This window comes from Mandrillus leucophaeus, unplaced genomic scaffold (assembly GCF_000951045.1).
Source record: "Mandrillus leucophaeus isolate KB7577 unplaced genomic scaffold, Mleu.le_1.0 Scaffold276, whole genome shotgun sequence".
In the NCBI taxonomy this organism is placed as follows: Eukaryota; Metazoa; Chordata; class Mammalia; order Primates; family Cercopithecidae; genus Mandrillus; species Mandrillus leucophaeus.
In genome coordinates this window covers 139712-162602 of record NW_012102876.1, presented here as the reverse complement: position 1 = coordinate 162602, position 22891 = coordinate 139712, and the positions used below count along the sequence as shown (strand labels likewise).

General features: G+C 37.7%; 1 protein-coding gene across 1 annotated transcript in view; it reads left to right on the top strand.

Annotated features, from left to right (window-relative positions):
• The first annotated feature begins 11620 nt into the window (after positions 1-11620).
• FOLH1B (folate hydrolase 1B) overlaps positions 11621-22891 on the top strand; it is a 66829-nt gene continuing 55558 nt past the window's right edge. Inside the window, exons 1-3 of the mRNA XM_011984892.1 lie at positions 11621-11978; positions 14217-14322; positions 20103-20289. Of these exons, the coding sequence (XP_011840282.1) occupies positions 11861-11978; positions 14217-14322; positions 20103-20289 (411 nt within the window). The 5' untranslated portion in view covers positions 11621-11860. The remainder of the gene's footprint in view (positions 11979-14216; positions 14323-20102; positions 20290-22891) is intronic.

Genomic DNA, 22891 nt, shown 5'->3' with positions numbered 1-22891 from the left:
ATTAAGGGTGGTAGGGGCTTATTATAAAGACACAAGAATGTCTCACGGAAGCCAAAGGTAGAAATGACAATGGGTCTCAGAAAACGCAGGAATTAAGGTCTTGGAGATTATAAATTGAAGGAGTGCTCCATTTCTAATATTGTTTCTGCTACTCTCTGGGCCCTTGCTTTATTCTGCTTTCTGCTTAATCCTGATTTCTTTGTTATTCAATTCATATGGGAGGTAAAAGCTGACTAGCCACTCAGGTAATGCTTCCAGTCACTTTAAATTTTAATTCAACAGCTTAGTGCAAATATTCTCCAAAGCTGAATCAGATATCTACTCTTCATCCATTTCACTGTGACCAGGGGCATGAAGTTTTCAAGGTAAAAGTTCATCACAAGACTAGATTTGTATGAGATTCTGAAAATATTTGTACGTCTCGATGAAAAGTTTAAATTTTGTTTTGCAGAGAAAAATAAAGAATAAAGGCAAAGGTTTACAAGGAAAATGACTTTTTTTTCCTTTTAGGACTAAGTAGAGGTAGCTGTTGGTTATGAGTAAAATAGTCAAGAGTGATGGGATTTTAGCCTGAACTGCAGTGAAGAGTAGTGTCATCATTTATCCAGGTAGGACAGCGAGGGAAGTCTGGCAATAGGCTGGGTTGGTATTGGGGAGACACAAAGTAAATTTGTTGGACAGTGGGTTGTAGAGCAACTTATCTTTCACTGTGTGAAGTTTGAGCTGTCTAATATACTTCCAGTTGGAGACCTCAATTAAGCAATTACATATTTAATGCTGAATCTCAAGGGAGAAGTCTAAGTTGACAACAAATATGAAAAATGCAGGTGTCAATCAAGATCAGAAGTGTTTAGTGCACCAGCTTCTGTACCAAATCAACCCATTCAATTAAAAAAATAATGTATTCTTTTATAGCCATAAAGTTTATTTGGGTGTTATTGATCGCGCCTAGCAATGATTCAGTAATCTGGGCTATTTCTCTCTGTGGCTGTGTCATTCTCCAGGGCTTCTAAATCCTCTGCTGGAGCCTCTGTTCCAGAAACCATTAAGGTAAACAAAGAGAGGGAAAAATTGTATAGGAGGTTTTGGAGGGGGGATAAGCTTGGAAGGGGCATATATCACTTCCTCTCATATTTTATTAGCTCTTACACAATAATAAGGACACCCCTACTTTTAAGGGAGACTGACATTCAGCCTACCTGTATTCCCAGAACAACAAGGAAATGTGGTTGGTGAACCTCTAGCCAGTGGCAGTCAGATACAGATGGTACTTAACTTTCTAGAAGCTAAGTCATGATTATAGGCAAGTATGCTATAGTTACAGATTACAGGCAAGTATGCTGGAAGTTAAGTCATTATTATAATAATAATTAATACTAACTTAATATTTATCAACCACAGAGCCAGGGACTGAGCCAAGTGTTTTTATATACATTGTCTTATTTACTCCTTTTCTCAGCACTGTGACTATGGTACTTTCATAATATGTAAAACTTTAGAGGAAGTTAGTCATGAGTTTGAAATCACCTCAAGAGACACTAAAGAATGAAAAGAGTAGGGCCAAAGAGAGAGCCCTGGGACACTCCAACATTTAAAGGTCTGGCAAAAAAAAAAAAAAAAAAAAAAAGGTGGGCTGGCAAAGGAGACTGAAAAGGGACGCCAGTCAGTTTCAGAGGACAACGGTGTCATACAGTTTGGAAGAGAAAGAATTAATGAGGGAATTATCAATTAACTTTGTTAAAGTCTCTGAGTGTCTGCACTGACTTTTTTTTACATCCTTGAGGACAGATTTATATATAGAAAACTCTTCAGAGTTTTACTTTAATTTTTATAATCAATATTTAACTGATTGAACCTAGATTTAAAAAAAACTCTGTTCTTTAGCTTCTTTATGTTCAACATACGTATCTACTCTATTTAGAAATCTAATAAATTTTAACAATAACTTACAGGATATTTCATAGTCTTCGTCTTATTTTACATAGTTAATTAAACACTGTTAAGCATTTTAAGCAACATTTATAAATGTATTCTATTAATTTGTAGGTAGTTCAATGGTCTGTCCAGCAAACATTTCTAAGTACTTAAAATTAATTCTTGTAAGTGTAATATATTTAATTTATAATTATGAGTAATCTTAACTTATTTTTTCTTTTCTTTCTTTTTGTTTTTTTGGGTTTTTTTTTTTTTTTTTTTTTTTGAAATAGGGTCACACTCTGTCACCCAGGCTGGAGTGCAGTGGCTTGCACTCAGGCTTACTGCAGCCCCAACCTCCCAGGTGTGAGCTATCCTCTCATCTCAGCCTCCCCAGTAGCTGGGACTATAGGCGCAAGCCGCCACACCCAGATAATGTTTCCATTTTTTGTAGAGACAGGGTTTCACCATGTTGCCCAGGCTGGTTTAGAACTCCTGAGCTCAATCAATCTGCCGACCTCAGCCTCTCAAAATGCTGGGATTGTAGGAGTGAGCCACTGTGCCTGGCCCAATTTTAACCTCTTTTCCATATTCCAGTCGCAGTGCATATAAATACACTTAATGCATAAAATGCACTTAAATGCATTTAAATTCAAAAAGTACTTTGAATTTAAAACCCAAAAGGTGGCCGGGCACGGTGGCTCACACCTGTAATCCCAGCACTGTGGGAGGCTGAGGCGGGCGGATCATGAGGTCAGGAGATCGAGACCATCCTGGCTAACACAGTGAAACCCCGTCTCTACTAAAAATGCAAAAAATTAGCTGGTCTTGGCGGCGGGCACCTGTAGTCCCAGCTACTTGGGAGGCTGAGGCAGGAGAATGGCGTGAACCTGGGAGGCGGAGCTTGCAGTGAGCCGAGATCACGCCACTGCATTCCAGCCTGTGCCACTGAGCGAGACTCCATCTCAAAAAAAAATAAATAAATAAAACCCAAAAGGTGAGCTCAACTACTCAATTTATACAGCTTACATTAGAAACAAATTTCATTGAATAGTCAATATTCTTTTGAACAGTACACATCATATTTTTGAAATATTAAACATGCTTAAACTTATTTTAACTAATGGGTTTAATTACCCAAATATTTCTATGTTTACTTTAAATATTTTAATGGTAAAACTAGGCTTTCCCACAAAGGAAACAACAGTGTTATCACAGAGTCTTTAAGGATACTCCCTTAGATAGTTGGAATATGCATATTTGCCTAAGATAATGACCAGGGACTCTGGTATCTGTTATTGTGATAGAACAAACTCAGTCTTATCTGTAGTCACCGCATCAACTCACTCAATGGTCTTGCAGATCTTATAACCCAGGTACATTACATGCTTCAGTTTGGATTTTACCTGTAATATTTTTTCCCACAAAACTCTGCAAACTCATCCAGTGGTTACATTACTGGATTTAATTTTCTTTGGCTTTTATATTATTTAAAATATCTTATTTCATAGGTCAAAATACCTCTGATCTTGATAGAAACCTACATCTTTGTCATGTTTTTCCTATTTGATAAGAATATATGTTCTTATGGGTCTAAATAATTCTTATGGCTATACCATGTCACATGATTCAGTCATTCTACTGATACACAAACACACACACACACACACACACAAAAAAAAAAAAACAGAATCAAAGAGAACTGATCACTGCCTTTGACAAGACGTAGACCATTGGTGTGAAGGTAAACTGAGGCTGGAGCCAAACCGGGAATGAAGACACAAGGCAAATGGCAGTGAGAATAGCCTTTATTAGGACTCGAGGGTGAGGTTCCTTGGTCCAAAGGTGTGGGCCGAGGAAGTCGCGCTGAGGGAGGAGGGTAGGGGCTTTTTTATAGCCCGAGAGGTAGGGAAGCTGGTTGTACAAACAGGGCCTGGGGGATCTTGAAACTACGAGGGCAGGAGTCGAGTAAGGGTCATGAGGAAGGGGTCTTTGGAAACTGTTAACTGAAACTGCTGTTTACGAACTTGTGGAATGCAGGTGAGCTGCAGGTCACGGGGGAGTGTGCTTGCCCAGCTGGAACCTCTGACGTATGCAAGTCTGCGGGTGTGTTCAAAGAGGAAGGGAAGTCTCGAACAAAGGGCCTGCTACGCCGGGTGGCGCTGCCATGTCGGGTCTAGATCCCTGCCTAACAATTGGTAACTTTGAGAAGAGCCATTTCTGGGAACGGTAAAGATTACAGATGAGGTAAAATTGAGCAATTTGCCTATATTTGCATATATGAGTTACTGACATAAATTTAAAATCAGGTATGTATGATTTCATATACCTAACCCATTGAACATAATAACTTAACCTCACCTAATGTAAACATCCCAGAACACTTACATTAGCCTACAGTCGAACAGAATCATCTAATACAAAGCCTATTTTATAATAAAGTGTTGAATATCTCATGTAATGTATTGCATACTATACAAAAAGTGAAAAAGCAAAATGATTGTATGAGTACTTGAAGTATGGTTTTTGCTGAATGTGTATCACTTACGCACCACTATAAAGTTGGAAAATCCTAAGTCAAATCATCCTAACTCAGGGAGCATCTATTAAATTCTTATGTGAATCAGGTATATGTAAAAAAAAATTGTTTTAAGTACTCATGTGATATTATCAAGAAAGTGAAAAGACAACTACAGTATCAGAGGAAATGTTTGCAAATCACATATTTGATAAGAATTTTGATATGAATAACATGAAATACCCCATTTTATGTCTATTCTTTGAAATATTATAAATATAATATTCTATAAATATTACAAAGTGATAAAATGAAAAGCTACATCTTTTATATACTCATGTAAAATTCTGCCTTATGGAATAAAATAAATTACAAAATTAGAGTCATAATATATACAGAAACTCCTACAAATCAAAAAGAAAAAGGCAGAACACACAAGAAAAAATGGGACAAAACACCTGGTCAGTGCAAAAAAAGAAGAGTACAAATTAGCAGCAACCACAGAAAAAGCTGCTCCATTTTAGTTGCCATCAGTAAAATACCAGTTGGTTGGCAAGAACAGAGAGAAACTGGAATTCCACATACTCCTCTGGTATGAGTAGTACATATAAACCTTAGAAAACTCTAAAATTTTCTGCTAAAGCTGAACATATACATACCTATACCTCTAGATAAATACCCACAAAAATAAATACATATGACCTCCAAAAGATATGCACAAGAAAGTTCACTGAAGTATAATTTCTAATAGCCAAGAAGTGGAGAAAATGTAAAAATCTATCAAGGAGAGAATAGATAAATAAACTGCAAAACTTATACAATTGATAAATCCACAGCACTGAAAATGAGTGAACTGTTGCTACATGGAAAGACATGGAGTGTCCAGTGGTGTGCTGAAGCCTGCTTCTGCCAGCTTACAAAAGGCAATTGTGGCCATCCCTTTCAGACTGCACATTCAGTAACTTCTTGTTGTTTCCTTGAAATCTGCCATGGTGGGAATATTTGCATCACATAAATCAGTAAATGCTGCAAACAAGGCTTTTCCCTTTCTTTAGAGCTGATTTACTAGCACACTACTAATGTATTTCACAAGCATAATTCCTAGGGAAACAAGCCAAACACAGAAATATAAATACTGTATGATTCACAGCCAACAGACACATGAAAAAATGCTCATCATCACTGGCCATCAGAGAAATACAAATCAAAACCACAATGAGATACCATCTCACACCAGTTAGAATGGCAATCATTAAAAAGTCAGGAAACAACAGGTGCTGGAGAGGATGTGGAGAAATAGGAACACTTTTACACTGCACTGTTGGTGGGACTGTAAACTAGTTCAACTATTGTGGAAGACAGTGTGGCGATTCCTCAATGATCTAGAACTAGAAATATCATTTGACCCAGCCATCCCATTATTGGGTATATAACCAAGGATTATAAATCATGCTGCTCTAAAGACACATGCACACATATGTTTATTGCAGCACTATTCACAACAGCAAAGACTTGGAACCAACCCAAATGTCCATCAATGATAGAGTGGAATACTATGCAGCCATAAAAAAGGATGAGTTCGTGTCCTTTGTAGGGACATGGATGAAGCTGAAAACCATCATTCTGAGCAAACTATCACAAGGACAGAAAACCAAACACCACATGTTTTCACTCATAGTTGGGAATTGAACAATGAGAACATTTGGACACAGGATGGGGAATATCGCATACCAAGACCTGTCATGCGTTTGGGGGGAGGGGGAAGGGATAGCATTAGCAGATATACCTAATGTAAATGACTAGTTAATAGGTGCAGCACACCAACATGGCACATGTATACATATGTAACAAACCTGCACATTGTGCACATGTACCCTAGAATTTAAAGTATAATAATAATAAATATGAATAAATAAAAATAAAGTACAGGCAAAATAAATAAATAAATACTGCCTGATTCCAATTACAGAAATTTCAAAACAGACAAAACTAAACATTAGTGTTAGAAATTAGAATAGGAGAATAATGGGTATTCAACAGCATGAAAGATAGTGATGTAAAGGGGATGTGACTGGGGCTTGTGAAGTTCTGATGATACTGTATCTCTTGATCTTGATGCTGAATGACCAGTGTGTTCATTTTGTAAAAACTCATCAAGCTGTACACTCAAAACTTGTACATTTTATGTATGTATATGTTAATTAAAAGTTTTCTTAAAATAAAAATAAAGGCATAGCATGATTTCATTTTTCATTTGAAGTATTGTGTGTATTTGAAGAAAAATGTCTCAAATAATTACTACCAAAATGTTGATGGTATTCACATCTGGATGGTGACATGTTAAGGGAAAGGACAGAGGGGTATAAAATGGTACTTTATCAGGAGAACCCGCTCCCAATGTTTCACATGGGTTCTTTTCTATTTCCTAAGTGTCTTGGCTGGGTTGAGAAATAAAGGGAAAGAACACAAGAGAGAAATTTAAAGCTGGGTGTCTGGGGGAGACATCACATGTCGGCAGCATGCGTGATGTTCCCCAAGCCCTAAAACCAGCAAGTTTTTATTAGCGATTTTCAAAAGGGGAGGGAGTGCACGAATAGGGTGTGAGTCACAGAAATCACATACTTCACAAGGTAATAAAATATCACAAGGCAAATGGAGGCAGGGCGAGATAATAGGACCACCGGATGAGGTGAAATTAAAATTGCTAATGAAGTTTCCCACAGGCATTGTCATTGATAACATCTTACCAGGAAACAGGGTTTGAGAGCAGATAACCTGTCTGACCAAAATTTATTAGGTGGGAATTTTTGTCCACCTGATAAACCTGGGAGCACTATAGGAGACCAGGGCTTATTTCATCCCTTCATCCCATCGGCTTCGGCTATAAAAGACGGGACATCTGAAAAGGGGCCATCTATAGGCCTACCTTCGGGGAGCATTCTCTTTCTCAGGGATGTTCCTTGCTGAGAAAAAGAATTCAGCGATATTTCTCCTATTTGCTTATGAAAGAGGAGGAATATAGCTCTGTTCTGTCCGGCTCACCGGCGGCCAGTTCAAAGTTACCTCCCTTGTTCCCTGAACATGGCTGTTATCCTGTTCTTTTTTAAAGACGCCCAGATTTCATATTCAAACACACATGCTCTACAATTTGTGCAGTTGACACAGTCACAGGGTCCTGAGGCGACATTCATCCTCCTCAGCTTACAAAGAAGGTGACGGGATTAAGAGATTAAAGTAGAGACAGACATAGGAAATCACAAGGATATTCATTGGGGAAGTGATAAGTGTCCGTGAAATCTTCACAATTTATGTTCATAGATTACAGTAAAGACAGGTGTAAGAAATTATAAAAGTATTAATTTGGCAAACTAATAAATGCCCATGAAATCTTCACAATTTATGTTCTTCTGCCGTGGTTTCAGCTGGTCCCTCCGTTGGGGGTCCCTGACTTCCCGCAACAGTACTTGAGCTTCTTAATTTTTATACTTCCGTATACATCGAAAAATAAGTGTTTTGGCCAGGCAAGGTGGCTCACGCCTATAATCCCAGCACTTTCTGAGGCCGAGACAGGCAGATCACGAGGTCAAGGATATCAAGACCATCCTGGCTAACATGGTAAAACCCTGCCTCTACTAAAAATACAAAAATTAGCTGTGTGTGGTGGCACACACCTGTAGTCCCAGCTACTCAGGAGGCTAAAGCAGGAGAATCGCTTGAACCAGGGAGGCGGAGGTTGCAGTGAGCCGAGATCATGCCACTGCACTCCACCCTGGGCAACAGAGCAAGACTCCATCTCAAAAAAAAAAAAAAAGCTGGGTGCGGTGGCGCAAGCCTGTAATCCCAGCACTTTGGGAGGCTGAGACAGGTGGATCATGAGGTCAGGAGATCGGGACCATTCTGGCTAACACGGTGAAACCCCGTCTCTACTAAAAAAAAAAAAAAAAAATACAAAAAAACTAGCCGGGCATGGTGGCGGGCTCCTGTAGTCTCAGCTACTCGGGAGGCTGAAGCAGGAGAATGGCGTAAACCTGGGAGGCGGAGCTTGCAGTGAACTGAGATCTGGCCACTGCACTCCAGCCTGGGCGACGGAGTGAGACTCCGTCTCAAAAAAAAAAAAAAGAAAAGAAAAAAAAGCATTTTATTTTAGTAATAAAAATTAACAGAGGAAAAAAATATATTTTATTTAAATATTACAAGCATTTTTTCCTAAAATATGTTCAGTTATTACTCCATTTCATCATTAAATTGGAAACAGTATTACTACATTTTCTATTTTTCAAAATTCCAAAGCAAAGAAATTTGTCTACAGAGTTCCCTCTGCAAATATTCCCCTACTTTAGGTAAAGTTAGCATAAGGAGAATGATAATTAATTACTTGGAACAATGGAATTCAGATGAACCATTAGGGAACATTCTTATTTATCTATGGCCCTATCTTTTTGTTTAAATCAATTTTTAAATTTATACTTTATATACAATAAAGTAAACATATTTTTAACGTATGACAAAAATAATTCAACAAATATAAATGCCTATGCTATGTAATCACTCCCAATTTAAAAAGATTGAAATTTTTAAAAAATCAAATTACTTGGAGAAATAAGTTAGAATTTTTATCTTCTAAAGTTGTGTTATTTAGCATGCAGTTTAGAGTTCAAGAATGCTATGTTTACAGATTACAAAGTAGCCAAGGAGGCTGGGCATAGTGGCTCATGTATTTATTCCCAGGGCTTAGGGAGGCTGAGACAAGAGGATTGCTTGTGACCAGTTCACGATCAGCCTGGGCAACACGGCAAGACCCTGTCTCTACAAAAAAATTTTTTAAATGAGTAAGGCATGGTGGCTGGTGTTTGTAGCTTCTGCTACTTGGCAGGCTGAGGTGGGAGGATTGCTTGAGCCCAGGAGTTTGAGGTGACAAAGCCAGATTTTGACTAATAATTTATTTATTAAATATTAAATTTTTAAAATTTATTATTTAATAATTTATTTAATAAATAAAGTAGCCAGTGATTTTTCTTGACTAAGTATTTTTCAAAGGCAAATATGTGTAAAAGGCTGGAAATAAGAGGAATTAAAAATATTTTAATTTTTTTCTAGAACACACCTCATAGATTAATATAATACTTTGATTTAATTCATGTTTGTTTCTACAAATTCTGACATGAAGAGTCATCTTCAATCTTTTTCCAATAGTTAAAGAAGGAAGTATAGTATGGCCTAATGTTTATCGGGGGGATTCAGAAAACAAACATCTGCCAATTGTTTTCTTGAGAAAGTTGTCATGGTCAACAACTGTGTGAGGCTGGCACGCAGATAGTAAAAGAATTTTATCTTAATACCAAGACAGTAATGAGTTTAGAAAGGCATATTTATTTAGAGAAAAGGGGAGACTCATTGCAAGGGAGCAACTGGCCAGACAGCAGAGGAAGGCTGTCTGCAAAGAGGCAGGGACTGGAGTGGAGTTTTATAAGGGTGCTCCTTAGGCTGAATGCTTGCAGACAGGATGCTTGGGTACAGATGGGCTGTGAGCTGGGTGCTTGTAACAGGATGCTTGGGAGCTAAGTGAGCCATTTGCAGTTGACCCTATTCTTGGAACATTCATTCCCATCTACGTCTACCCCTGTTTCTGTTCCTGGCAGCTAAACCCATTTTTCATTTTAACTCCTTAGCACTCCACAAAAGTTAATCAATTAACAAACCTTGCAGGGTACCAATGGTGACTAAATGAGGTGACATACATAGCATGCATCACTCATAATGAGTGCTCTTTAAATATTAGTCACTCTTATTAGCTATCTCTGATGAGATTTGACAATAGGAACATTAGGAAAGATATAGTACATTCAGGATTTTGTTAGAAAGACATGAAGAAATTCCCTTCTTTCCTGCTCTAGGTCATCTAGGAGTTGTCATGGTTCATTGTTGACAAATTAATTTTCCCAAATTTTTCACTTTGCTCAGGAAGTCTTCATCGAAGGACCCAAGACTGTACAATCTATCCCATCTGTCTCCACTTAACTCATACTGTGCTTTCCCTTTCTCAAAGCAAACTGTTTGCTATTCCTTGAATATACCTTGAGTTTTCTTCCTTTGCCCACTCAGCTGGTCCCCCACCCCTAGTGTTTCTTCTCATCTCCACTGGGTCAAATTTTACCTGTATCTCATGGTTCTGTTAAAAGCAGTGCTTCCATAAAGTACTCTTAGTCAATTCACGGATTCTCTCACGGATTATAAGAACACAGTTTATTTTAAAAAGCATGTAGTTATTCTCTCCCTCGAAATATCACTATTATTATTATTAAGAATTTATAGCAGGTATGGAATTTTGTATGATTGATTCATCTGGTTTATTCAACCAAGATTGATTTTATGTCTATTACGTAAGACAGTAGCCAGACATAACTGGGATATGAAAATAAAGTTCCTTCCTTCCTTCCTTCCTTCTTTCCTTCCTTCCTTCCTTCCTTCCTTCCTTCCTTCCTTCCTTCCTTCCTTCCTTCCTTCCTTCCTCCCTCCCTCCCTCCCTTCCTCTCTCTCTCTCTTTCTTTATTTCTTTCTTTCTTTTTTTTTTTTTTTAACAGAGTCTCACTCTGTCGCCAGGTTGGAGTGCAGTGGCGCGATCTCGGCTCACTGCAACCTCCGCCTCCCGAGTTCAAGCGATTCTTCTGCCTCAGCATCCTGAGCAGCTGGGACTACAGGCGCCCGCCACCACGTCCAGCTGATTTTCGTATTTTTAGTAGAGACGGGGTTTCACCATGTTGACCAGGATGGTCTCGATCTCTTGACCTCGTGATCTGCCCGTCTCGGCCTCCCAAAGTGCTGGGATTACAGGTGAGCCACCACGCCCAGCCTGTTTCTTTAAAAAATTGTTTTGTAATATAAGTGGAGGATAATACCCTGCATGTTTATTAATAACAATAATATTCACTGGGAAAGAGGGCCTGGTGGTGATTTACGCTGATGACAACCATTCCTCACTATGGAAAAAAGCGAGGCTTTCTCTGCTCTACTTTAATTCAGTAGAGTATTGTAAAGATTTTACAGAATGTCAGAGCTGGATAAAAGTTCCTTATAATTATAGGAGTGGAGAGAGGAGAGTCTCTTCCTCTCATTTTTGAGCAAGAGCTGTACATTTTCCAAGAAACTTTTTTTTTTTTTTTTTTAAGGCGCCTCTCGAAAGGGGCCGGGTTTCCTTCTCCTGAAGGCAGATGTTGCCTCTCGCGCGCTCCGATTGGTTCAGTTCACTCTAGAAACACTGCTACCGGGGAGAAACTGGACCCCAGGGTCGGGAGCGAATTCCAGCCTCCAGGGCTGATAAGCGAGGCATTGGTGTGAGAGAGACTTTACCCCGCCGTGGTGGGCGGAGGGCGCGCAGTGGAGCAGCAGCATAGGCGCGGGTCCCGGGAGGCCGACTCCGCTCGCGCTAAGATGTGGAATCTCCTGCACGAAACCGACACGGCTGTGGCCACCGCGCGCCGCCCGCGCTGGCTGTGCGCTGGGGCACTGGTGCTGGCGAGTGGCTTCTTTCTCCTCGGCTTCCTCTTCGGTAGGGGCGCGCCTCGCCGAGCAAACCTCGGAGTCTTCCCTGTGGTGCTGCGGCTCCGGGACTCGCGGGTCGGCTGCGGAGTGGGGTCCCGTTGCTGGTCTTCCCCAGGGGCGGCGATTAAGGTCGGGGTAATGTGGGGTGAGCACCCCTCGAGTTAGGAGGAGGGTAGCTGGGAACGGTGCAGGGCTGAGTTCTCCACAAGTTGCTTGGAGGACAGTCACTCAGGTTGAGGGTAGGACAGAGAGAACCTGAAACTAGGCGTAGGAAGGTTCCACGTGCTGGAAGCCCTGCAAGACAAGGCACTTTTAAGGGTTTAGGACGAGCGCCAACCTCTGAGGGCTGTTGAACCAGGCCGCCCAGGGAGCTGCGCACCAAGACTTGTTTAAGATTTTTATCGGGTCGTACTGTTTCAGGTGTACGGTAGAATTCAGGACATTGCTGCAAAGGAAGTTTTTTTTTGTTGTTTTTTGTTTTTTTTTTTTTTCTCTCAGTGCATTCTTTCTTCCTTGGAAGTAACAGAGGCAAGTTTGGGAACTGTGTGAACCAGGTCAGCGATCCGGACAGATCTCTACCAGCAGGTCTTTTGCGGTTTTTCCTGTGTACTGATTTGCAGACTTAATCTTACTTTCTAAAAAAAAAAAAAAGCAGAACAGCACAGGCGAGCTCAGACTCTTTTATTAAATTCCAATTTTGACTTTGCCACTTTTTAGTGACCTTGAACAAATTACCGAGTCCCTCTCAGCGTTAGTTTCCCTATTTTATGATGAGGATAATATTATCTGCAAATTATTGAAATAGTAAAGAATATAGCATGTAAATCTCCTAGCGCAGTACTGGGATTTTCGCCACTTTATTTCTTCTTTTACCAAGATGCTCCTCATTGGACTTTAATGCACAGGACTAGTCTAAGGTATCACCAGGTAGTTCACTCCTGCTCGGAATTCTTGACCCTCTTTTGGGATTTAGAAGAACAGAGCATGGACCAGATAGGTTTAAACAAATTCAGTCTCTTCCACTAGCTTCACCTTGGGGTTGCTAAAAGATTTTTGAACCACACACTGTGCTCATAACATTCTTCATCTCTTAAAAGGATTTTAGTCTTCCTGGTATTGCCCTCACTTCCGTGCCTGTATTCCCTGCTCAGTGGCTGACACAGAAGAGTTCTTTATTGATGCCCGCCCCGCACCCCCTAGGATTCTCTGCTCTCCCCTCCCGCTACAGGCCTCCATCCTCTTTATCGTGTTCATTTTTCAGATCTCAGTTCAAGCATCTCATCCTCAGTGTGTTGTTTCTTGATCCCTCACTCTAATCCAAGTCTTTTCGTTTTATGCACAGGTGGAATCTTATTTCCGTTTGCATGTATTTTAATATGCATATATATATGTATGTCCATTTGTATGCATGCGATTAAGAACTACCATAATTATAATTGGAAAGCTCCACGAAAGCTGGTTGGGTGCTAATTTTGTAACTATTTTATTCCCAGATCCTGTAATTTCTCTAAATAAACCCTGGAATATTGCCTTATTTCCTTCAGGTTAAAAGCCAACTGTAAGGTCTAATGATTGCAGGATCTAGCTATCCATTGCTTCTGGCTGCTTATGCATGCACTGGATGTCTGGCAGAGAGGTTGGGTAAATTGCAGTTTCATTGTAGCTGTCTGAACTTGGATTTCTCAAGCCTACTTCACTGGAAACACAAATTCTCACAGCAGTTTGTTGTAGTTTCAGAAACAGAGAAAATTAGAAGTCTGAATTGCCTTCAACACTTGGAAATAATTTATATGTTTGAAATATATTCATGGTTAATTCATCATAAAAATGTATTAAATGCTTATTCTGAGTCAGCAGAGGAAGATAGAAGCTTTATGAAGGTAGAAGGTGGATCTCCTTTTTGCCTTCATTTTCAGAAGATCTTGTTCATACCCATTAGTTGAAACATTAATATCATTTTATTTTGGTACTCATTATCTCATAAAACATTTCTTAGAATAACAGCAATACCTATCATTGATGTTAGATAAAAAATATTTTTCATTTGGTTTGTAACTTAAAAATCTGTTTGCATGATTTTTTTTTTCAGTGAAAGTAAGCAAGAGAAATTAAACTTCAGGAAAATCTCAATGTCAGAAGTAATGTTGATAATTTGTGTTTTACAAATGATACATACAACAATAATGAATAATAAATCCTATCTATAGGCTCATATCTCATGCCTATTTTTGGATGTATTTTTCAGGATGGTTTATAAAATCCTCCAGTGAAGCTACTAACATTACTCCAAAGCATAATATGAAAGTATTTTTGGATGAACTGAAAGCTGAGAACATCAAGAAGTTCTTACAGTAAGCACTTTCTCAAAAGTTTATACGGACAAGTTGTTAGAAAAATTTATCGTTCTGTTTTGGTCCAATATTTTATATATAGGAACTGGCCTTTTTTCCTAAAAGTTTTATTTATTAAAGATCTTGTATCACATTTCATCTGAGGAGGACTATACTTTCAGCTAAAGTTTGTCATTACAGAGGTTTAGAGCAGGAGTCAGCAAACTTTTTCTGTAAAAGGGCCATCCTTTGTAGGCCAGCTGATCTGTGTCACAGCTAGTCAGCTCTACTATTGCAGCACAAAAGAAGTCATAGAAAATACATAAACAGTCTGTCAGTTCTGATAAAACTTTTCTTATGGGCACTGAATTTTGGATTTCATATAATTGATGTGTCAAAAATATTATTTTTTAAACCGATTTAAAATATAAAAACTATTCTTAGCTTGTGGACTATACAGAAACAGTTAGTGGGCCAGATTTGGCCAGTGGAACCTAGTTTGCTGATTCATGCTTTAGAGAAAGATAGTGCATTTCAGTTAAAAAAAAAAAAAAGACTTTGAGTTAGAATTGAGTTTGAATTCTATCTTTGTCTATTAATACTTTAGATGAATACTTAAACTTTCTGAGCTCTCTTTTCCACATCTGTAAAATGGGAATAATGATCTTATTATGATATGAATGAAGTCAAAGAGCATGTATTTGGCATATTTTAAAAACTAGTTCCCTACTTCCTGAAATAGCTGTTTTCAGTGTAGAACAAAAGAGATAAATAAGTAAATTGAAAAAGCAACTGAAAAGAAAATACTTATGTAGAATTACTATATATAATTGATTAGAATACTTTTGTTTCTTTCTTTCTCTCTTTCTTTCTTTCTTTCTTTCTTTCTTTCTTTCTTTCTTTCTTTCTTTCTTTCTTTCTTTCTTTCTTTCGTTTCTCTTTCTCTCTTTCTTTCTCTCTCTCCTTCTCTCTTCTTTCTTTCTTGATGGAGTTTTGCACTTGTTGCCCAGGTTGGAGTGCAACAGCGTGATCTCAGCAAACTGCAACCTCTGTCTCCCAGATTCAAGCAATTCTCCTGCCTCAGCCTCCTGAGTAGTTGGGATTACAGGCATGTCCCACCACACCCAGCTAATTTTGTATTTTTAGTAGAGACGGGGTTTCTCCATGTTGGTCAAGCTGGTCTCAAACTCTCGACCTCAGGTGATCTGCCCACCTCGGCTTCCCAAAGTGCTGAGATTACCAGCGTGAGTCCCTGCACCCAGCCCAGAATACTTGTTTTTTTCAAAGCATGAGATCCTTTTGTGAATTTTTACAAATTGACTTAGCTCATGTGTCAAAAAATACTTGAAGTCCTTCTAATGATTGCAGGATTCCCTGGTGAATAAAGGTTGTAATTCTAAAAGACCATTTTACACACACACACATAGGTGTGCATAGATGTGCACACATATAATCAAACACATATATATTTGTATTAATTACAGCAGAATTAAAAGTATAAATAAAAATTGATAGGATAACTTTGAGGTCTTTGAAAGGACCTTTTAAATGTGAGACTCTGAAGCTCGAACTTCTTTATCTTTGTGGAAACTCCTCCTCTGCGCTTTTTCTACTATAATAATATATAGTAGGTATAATAAAAGTGGAGGTCTGGCAAGGTATGGTCTTTACTCCTGGACAGAGCTGCCGTTCCAGCTTTCTTCCTTTCCTAATGTTAGTGGTGGAAGAGATGCAAGTTACTTCAATTTACTGGTAGCCTATCCATAAAGTCAGTAGCAACTTCAGTCCTTGCTTCTTCAGAAGAAGGAATTCAACTCGGGGCAAAAGCAGAAAAAGAGACCGAGGCAAGTTCCAGAGCAGGAATGGAAGTTTATTTTGAAAGGCCTTATAACAGGAAAGAAAGGAAGGTACGCTTGGAAGAGAGCCAAGCAGGCACATGAAGGTGAGAGGCCAAGTGCCCCACTTAACTGTGATCCTAGGACTTTTTTAAGCTTGCCTCTTTCCCATGATTCTTCCCTTAGGTTGGGCTGCCCTCATGTGCAGAGCCCTGCTAACCCTTGGGAAGTGAGCGCCCGCAATGTGTGTAGGAAAGTATACACAGGCCCATCTGAGGCTCTCTTCCTTTTTCTGGTGGAGTGTACCCGGAAGATTATACTATACCATTTTTGTCTCTAACACGCATGCCCAGGAAGTTGCTTCTCCCTGGAGTCTGCATTCAGTTAACAGTTTGGTGTTAGCAGGTGGGGACCATCAAGAACTGGCCTCTCCCTGACACTGCCGAATCATTTTTAGAGACAATGCGATAATTACTGAACCTAACAACACAATGCGATAATTGCTGAACCAAACAATCACCTGACATTCTAGTGGGTCCCGGGGAGAGACCTCTCCTGCCTTGCTCCTGTCTAACTACCTGTAACACTAACTTGTGACATAGATTGACCAACAAAGAAGAAAAATAAATGCCTTTCTTTATTTCTCTTTTTGGACCGTCAAGCAAGATTAAGCACTCAGCTTCTTGTTTATTCTCCATGTCCCTAACCAAGCTCCTCTACCCGGATGATATTCAGCATAAACACACAAAATAAAGAAATTGAAAGAATTTCCTCTCATTCCTCCAAGGACCACAGAATCTCTAGAAGCCTCCTAAACTCTCTAGATTTCCAATTTGCCATTTGTCCATCAGAGAGCTTTTAATTAAAATATACCCATGGGTCAGGGACTATTAAAGCCTCTGACCTTCCATCTTGTCCCTCTTTATAATCCTTTGTTCTGCTCGTAAAAGCCCCCACTGTTTCTGAAATATCTGCCTCAGTAGTGAATGGGAGGATTAATTAGGAGCATTTTTTTTTTTCATTCTGCCTTGAGGTACAGGGTTGTATGTGTTTTCCCTTCTTTGAAAACATCCAGTTGAATTCAGAGATCTGTTTACCATTTTGCATCTCTAGAGGGATTTTTCCTTTTCCACCTTGTTTTGCAAGATAAGATTGTTTTAAAAGGTGTTTTAGACTTTTGGTCTCAGAATTTTACTGGTCTGTATTTGAATACAGATATATAGGCCCAATGAAATCACATATTAAACTATACTTCTCAATTTTTTCATCACTTGAGATGTGTGTCACAAGTCATTTATTGATACTAGAATATCAAATTGTGTTTAAAAAAAAGGTAAGAATAAGAATTTACACATTTTTCAGAATAGCAAAAATCAACTGGTAGATCTCTGTCAGACTGGTTTAAATATGTTCCAACTATTGTCACATTATCTCAATTATTATTATTATTATTGTTTCATTTTTCAGACAGGGTCTCACTCTGTTGCCAGGCTGGAGTACAGTGGCACAATCATAGCTCACTGCAGCTTGGAGCTCTAGCCTCCCTAGCAGATAGCACTACAGGCACATGCCACCATGCTCAGCTAATTCCACCTTTTACTAAATGCGTTCAAGTCATCTTTAACTCTTGGAAACATTGCCAAATTATTTGTAAACAAGATAAAATGTACTAAAACAGAAATAACAGTAGCTCTCTTTTAGAACTGAGAAAATGTAGTCGGGCATAATGGCTCACCCATGTAATCCCAGCCCTTTGGGAGGACAAGGCAGGCAGATTCCTTAAGTTCAGGAGTTTGAGACCAGCCTGGGCAACATAGCGAGACTCTGTCTCTACAAAATATTTTTTAAAATTATCTGGGCATGGTGGCATGTGCCTGTAGTCCTATCTACTCAGGAGGCCGGAGTTCCAGGTTTTAGTGAGCTATGATTCCACCACTGTATTCCAGCCTGGCAACAGAATGAGACTCTGCCTCTTACCAAAAAAAAGCAAAAAAAAAATTGAGATAATGTAACAATACTAGAAACACATTTAAACTCAGCCCTACAGTGATCTATAAACAGAATTTGGCTATTTGGGAAAATTTGTAAATTAGCATTTTTTTATTATTATTCTTATTTATTTATTTTTTGCAAAATTTGATATTCTAGTAGGTTCAATCACTTGTGACACAACATCTCAAGTGATTAAAATCATTGAGAAGTGCTATTTAATACACAATCTAATTGAGCCTCAAGTCTTTGTGAAGTAACGAGATAGTGATGTTCTCCCCATGTACAGATGAGAAATTCAAGACACAGCTGGGGTTACATACTGAGTTAATGATAACACCTGTATTATACCACTTACAGGATTTATGCTAATTATTTTATTTAGTATTTGCATTGGATCTTTCTTTCGTACTAATCTTTTCCAGGACGTGTTTTGTTCAAATGAGTGAGTGCCAACCCTGATCACAGCAAAATGTTGTTTCCTAGTTGGTAGTGACAAGACTGTTACAGGAAAATTCACTTATAGTAGCAGAGCCTTATCATGATTTTCTCCTGCTTTTTTGTGAGTAGGTTCAAGATTCTCCATGGTAATTCCTTTTGCTTGTAGGGACAGAGGTATAGCTGGCACTTGGGGAAATCTGCATCCTACATTAGTTACATTGCAGTTTGTGATCTTTGTAATATTCAAGAAAATAGTGACATGTTGGCTGTTTTTCTGTTTTCCCTGCAGGTGCTCACTGATAAGGGATAGAGACTCCTTAGCTGCTCTTATGTTTGTGCTCTTTTTGTTACAATATTTTCCATATTAGAAATTCTGTGTAAGATAGTTTGCCCCTAAACATTTACCAAATGAGGATTTTAATACTATTTTTATAAATACAATTTAAATAACTTTAATATAATTATTAAAAGTAAACAAGTTACAGGAAATTCCAGTTTTAAAAAATTGAGTTACTTTAATTCATTGTTGATTCACCAAATGAAAAAAATTAAAACACATGGTAGAATGAAACTTGAAACTGGGATTATCATAGCCGTGTTGGTTATTAGTTTTTTTTTTTTAAAGTCATCATAAGGATGGAATTATGTTGATTTTATAAAACTACATATTTAAAACTAGAAATTTATGAAGTTCCAAAAGTTTATGAACTATATATATACACACATATTTTCATACTACATAATATCTTGTCATATATTTAAGGGCTTAAGTTAAAAATACTAACCAATGAGCTCTTCAGGGAAACAAGAAATTTCCCAGGAGGGAGAAATTTAAAACAATCAAAAGCACCAGAATCTAAATATATTAAATGAGAAATTAGTCTACTGAAAATATTCCTGGTAGCCAAATTTTGGCCACATAATTTCTTTGTTAAAGATATTATTCTTCAGACTAATTACTGTCATTGATTTTAAGTGTGTTACTCTGTATTATAGATGAAGTGCAAGAGATTCATTCTGAACTTGTGTCAGTATGTTCAGATTATTCTTTGATGAAGATACTTTATAAATGGTTGCTAGTCAAACAGTTTATCGCTTGTGTATAATTCTCACTATTTAAATAAGTGTAATTATTAGTAATTCTTGCCATGTCACACCTTGGTCTTTGGGATAAAATATTTTTGTCTGTTTCAATAATTTACACAGTGATATAGACAGATAATTCCATGTAAGTTCCAAGAAGTATAGGTCTTAAGAAAGAATATGACACTTTATTAATCTACCATATGAGACTATAGTCATAGGATTACACATAATGATACAAAGATCAATTTTTCTCTTGATTTAGTACAAATTAGAACATAAAGATTTCAAAGCAGACTTTGAAAATCTATTTCATGCAATAATAGTACCACTTTAATGTTTTAACATACCACATTTCAAAGTATTTTTGTGTAACTCTGCTTTATTTTGTTGATTTGGAATAAAAGTTGATTAAACATTAATATCTAACCAGTTTCAATTTTTGTTCACCAGTAATTTTACACAGATACCACATTTAGCAGGAACAGAACAAAACTTTCAACTTGCAAAGCAAATTCAATCCCAGTGGAAAGAATTTGGCCTGGATTCTGTTGAGCTAACTCATTATGATGTCCTGTTGTCCTACCCAAATAAGACTCATCCCAACTACATCTCAATAATTAATGAAGATGGAAATGAGGTAATAAATACACAAATAAATAAAAGAAACATTGCCCCCATTTATTCTTTTTCAAATACTTCTATGAAATAATGTTCTATCCCATCTCTAAATATTAATAGAAATCAGTATTATTGGATCTTGTGAATACCTTTAATATCTCATTATCCATGTCAACTAATTTCCTATGATGTTTGAGTTTTATGTGTTTTAGAAAGATTCTGAGAAATTAATGCTTGATAAGAGTTGCTGTTTTCTTGTTTTTAGTACTACACACTAATATCAAATATGATATACTTGTGAACTTACAAGCATAAAAAGAGACACTTTATAAAAGAGATTCTTTTTTTTTTTTTTTCAGATTGAGTTTCACTCCTGTCAGGCAGGCTGGAGTGTAGTGGTGCCATCTCGGCTTACTGCAACCTCCACCTCCCATGTTCAAGTGATTCTCCTTCCTCAGCCTCCTGAGTAGCTGGGATTACAGGTGTGCACCACCATACCCAGCTAATTTTTGTATTTTTAGTAGAGATGGGGTTTTGCCATGTTGGCCAGGGTAGTCTTGAACTCCTGACCTCAGGTATCCACCTGCCTCAGCCTCCCAAAGTACTGGAATTACAGGCATGAGCCACCGCGCCTGGCCAACAGATACATTTTTGATATGTTTAATTTATAAAGACACTGCACAGATTTGGAGTTGCTGGGAAATTTAGGGATCCAGTATGCAGTTTGACCCAGCAAGTTTTTATTGGTACTTAATGATTATGTCTCAATTGATCAGGTTGAGCTCTGTGCGAAGAATTTGTGTGTGGACATTTGGAGAGGACAAGTTTGGAGGCAAGGTCTTTAGCATGGTATTTAAAGAATTTGCAATCTTGTTTGCAAGTTGGGGCATATACTTAAGAAACAGAAGACAATGCAGATAAATTGATATATTTATTATGATGATATGTTCAATATGAAAGATCACAAAATATAACATACATTCATCCCTACTTAACATACCTTAGTTTTGGAGCTACCGTATGTAGAAGAGTCCATTTCAATTTAGGTAACTTCCTTTAGTCCTTTTATTACTGGGCACTCTTAATTACTATAGCTTGAAATATGTCCAGTTTAATCAGTGAACTGAAAATATCATGTGATGTAAGTACATATTTAATTTTTTTTTCATTATAGGTCAATAACCTCCTTTTATTGACTAATGAATCAGTCTCTTCTTAATGATAAATATGTTGTTATGTTTTACAGTCAGTGATATAATTCCATACCGAATTTCCTAATGTGATTGGAGCTTTTCATATTAACTGCTGTTCTCAATTATAGTAGTTAACAATAAAACTTTAAAAAATATTATTAAGCCAGGCGTGGTGGCATGTTCCCCTAATCTCAGCTACTTGGGAGGCTGAGATAGGATAATAGCTTGAGCCAGGAGTTGCAGACCAGCTTGAACAACATAGCAAGACTCCACTTTAAAAGAAAAGAAAAAAAAAAAAAGGAAAACAAACGAAAAACCTCTAAAATATATTATATTTAAAATGGAATACCATTACACATCATAGAGCCTCAGGTTGTTAAATAAGGGGTGGCATATCTATACTGTTAAATACCAAGGGGTCTTTAAAATATGTTCCAAAAAATTATTTAAAGATATAAAATATTGACAATGTTAAAAAGTATACATATGCTTAAACCTCTGTTTTGATCTGTCAAATTTGGGAATTATCTAGGTACAATGTGGAAAAGAACAAACATATAATATATTTTAGTTTATTTTTTTAAGGTGGAGTCTTGCTAATGTTGTCGTTTTTTTCTTCTTTTTTCCTTCCTCCTCACTTTCCAGTTTTGATTGTATCATTGATTATTTTATTGCATTACTTATTTTTGTATTATGAGCTTTCATAATGTTACCAAAGCCTTTTAGAGAATACAAAATGAATCATGTAAAAGTTTCATTTGGGAAATTTTCCGATAGTGTTAGATACCTAGTTTCTTAATTTTTTAAAATTACACCGTTAGTTCTTTTTTATTTTTATCCAAGTTATATATGTACATAATCTCACAATGTACATATATATATATACTCATATATGTACACAATTCTTCTGAGTGCCTTGCTTTTTCTCTGTTTTCCTCTTTCCAGAGGCAATCATTATTCAACTATAAGTTCATTCTTTTGATATTTACATCTATTTCTGTAAACTACATGCTTATATGCTTTTATTTCAGATGCAGGCATTATCTATTGACATTGTGACAAGTCAACTCCCTGTTCATCCCTTGGCCCCAACCACCATGTTCTCTTACTATCTTCCATCTCCCAGTATAATTTAATTGGTATGAATAAAAATTCACAGCTGAGCTATGTGGTAAACTGTGATTCCTTTTATACCCCTACACAAAACAGACAAGTTCTCCATCCTATAGGCAACAAATATGATTAGTATTTTTTTTGAGATGGAGTCTCGCTCTGTCTCCCAGGCTGGAGTGCAGTGGTGCGATCTCGGTTCACTGCAAGCTTCGCCTCCCAGGCTCACTCCATTCTCCTGCTTCAGCCTCCCCAGCAGCTGGGACTACAGGCTCACACCGCCACGCCCGGCTAATTTTTTGTATTTTTTTTTTTTTT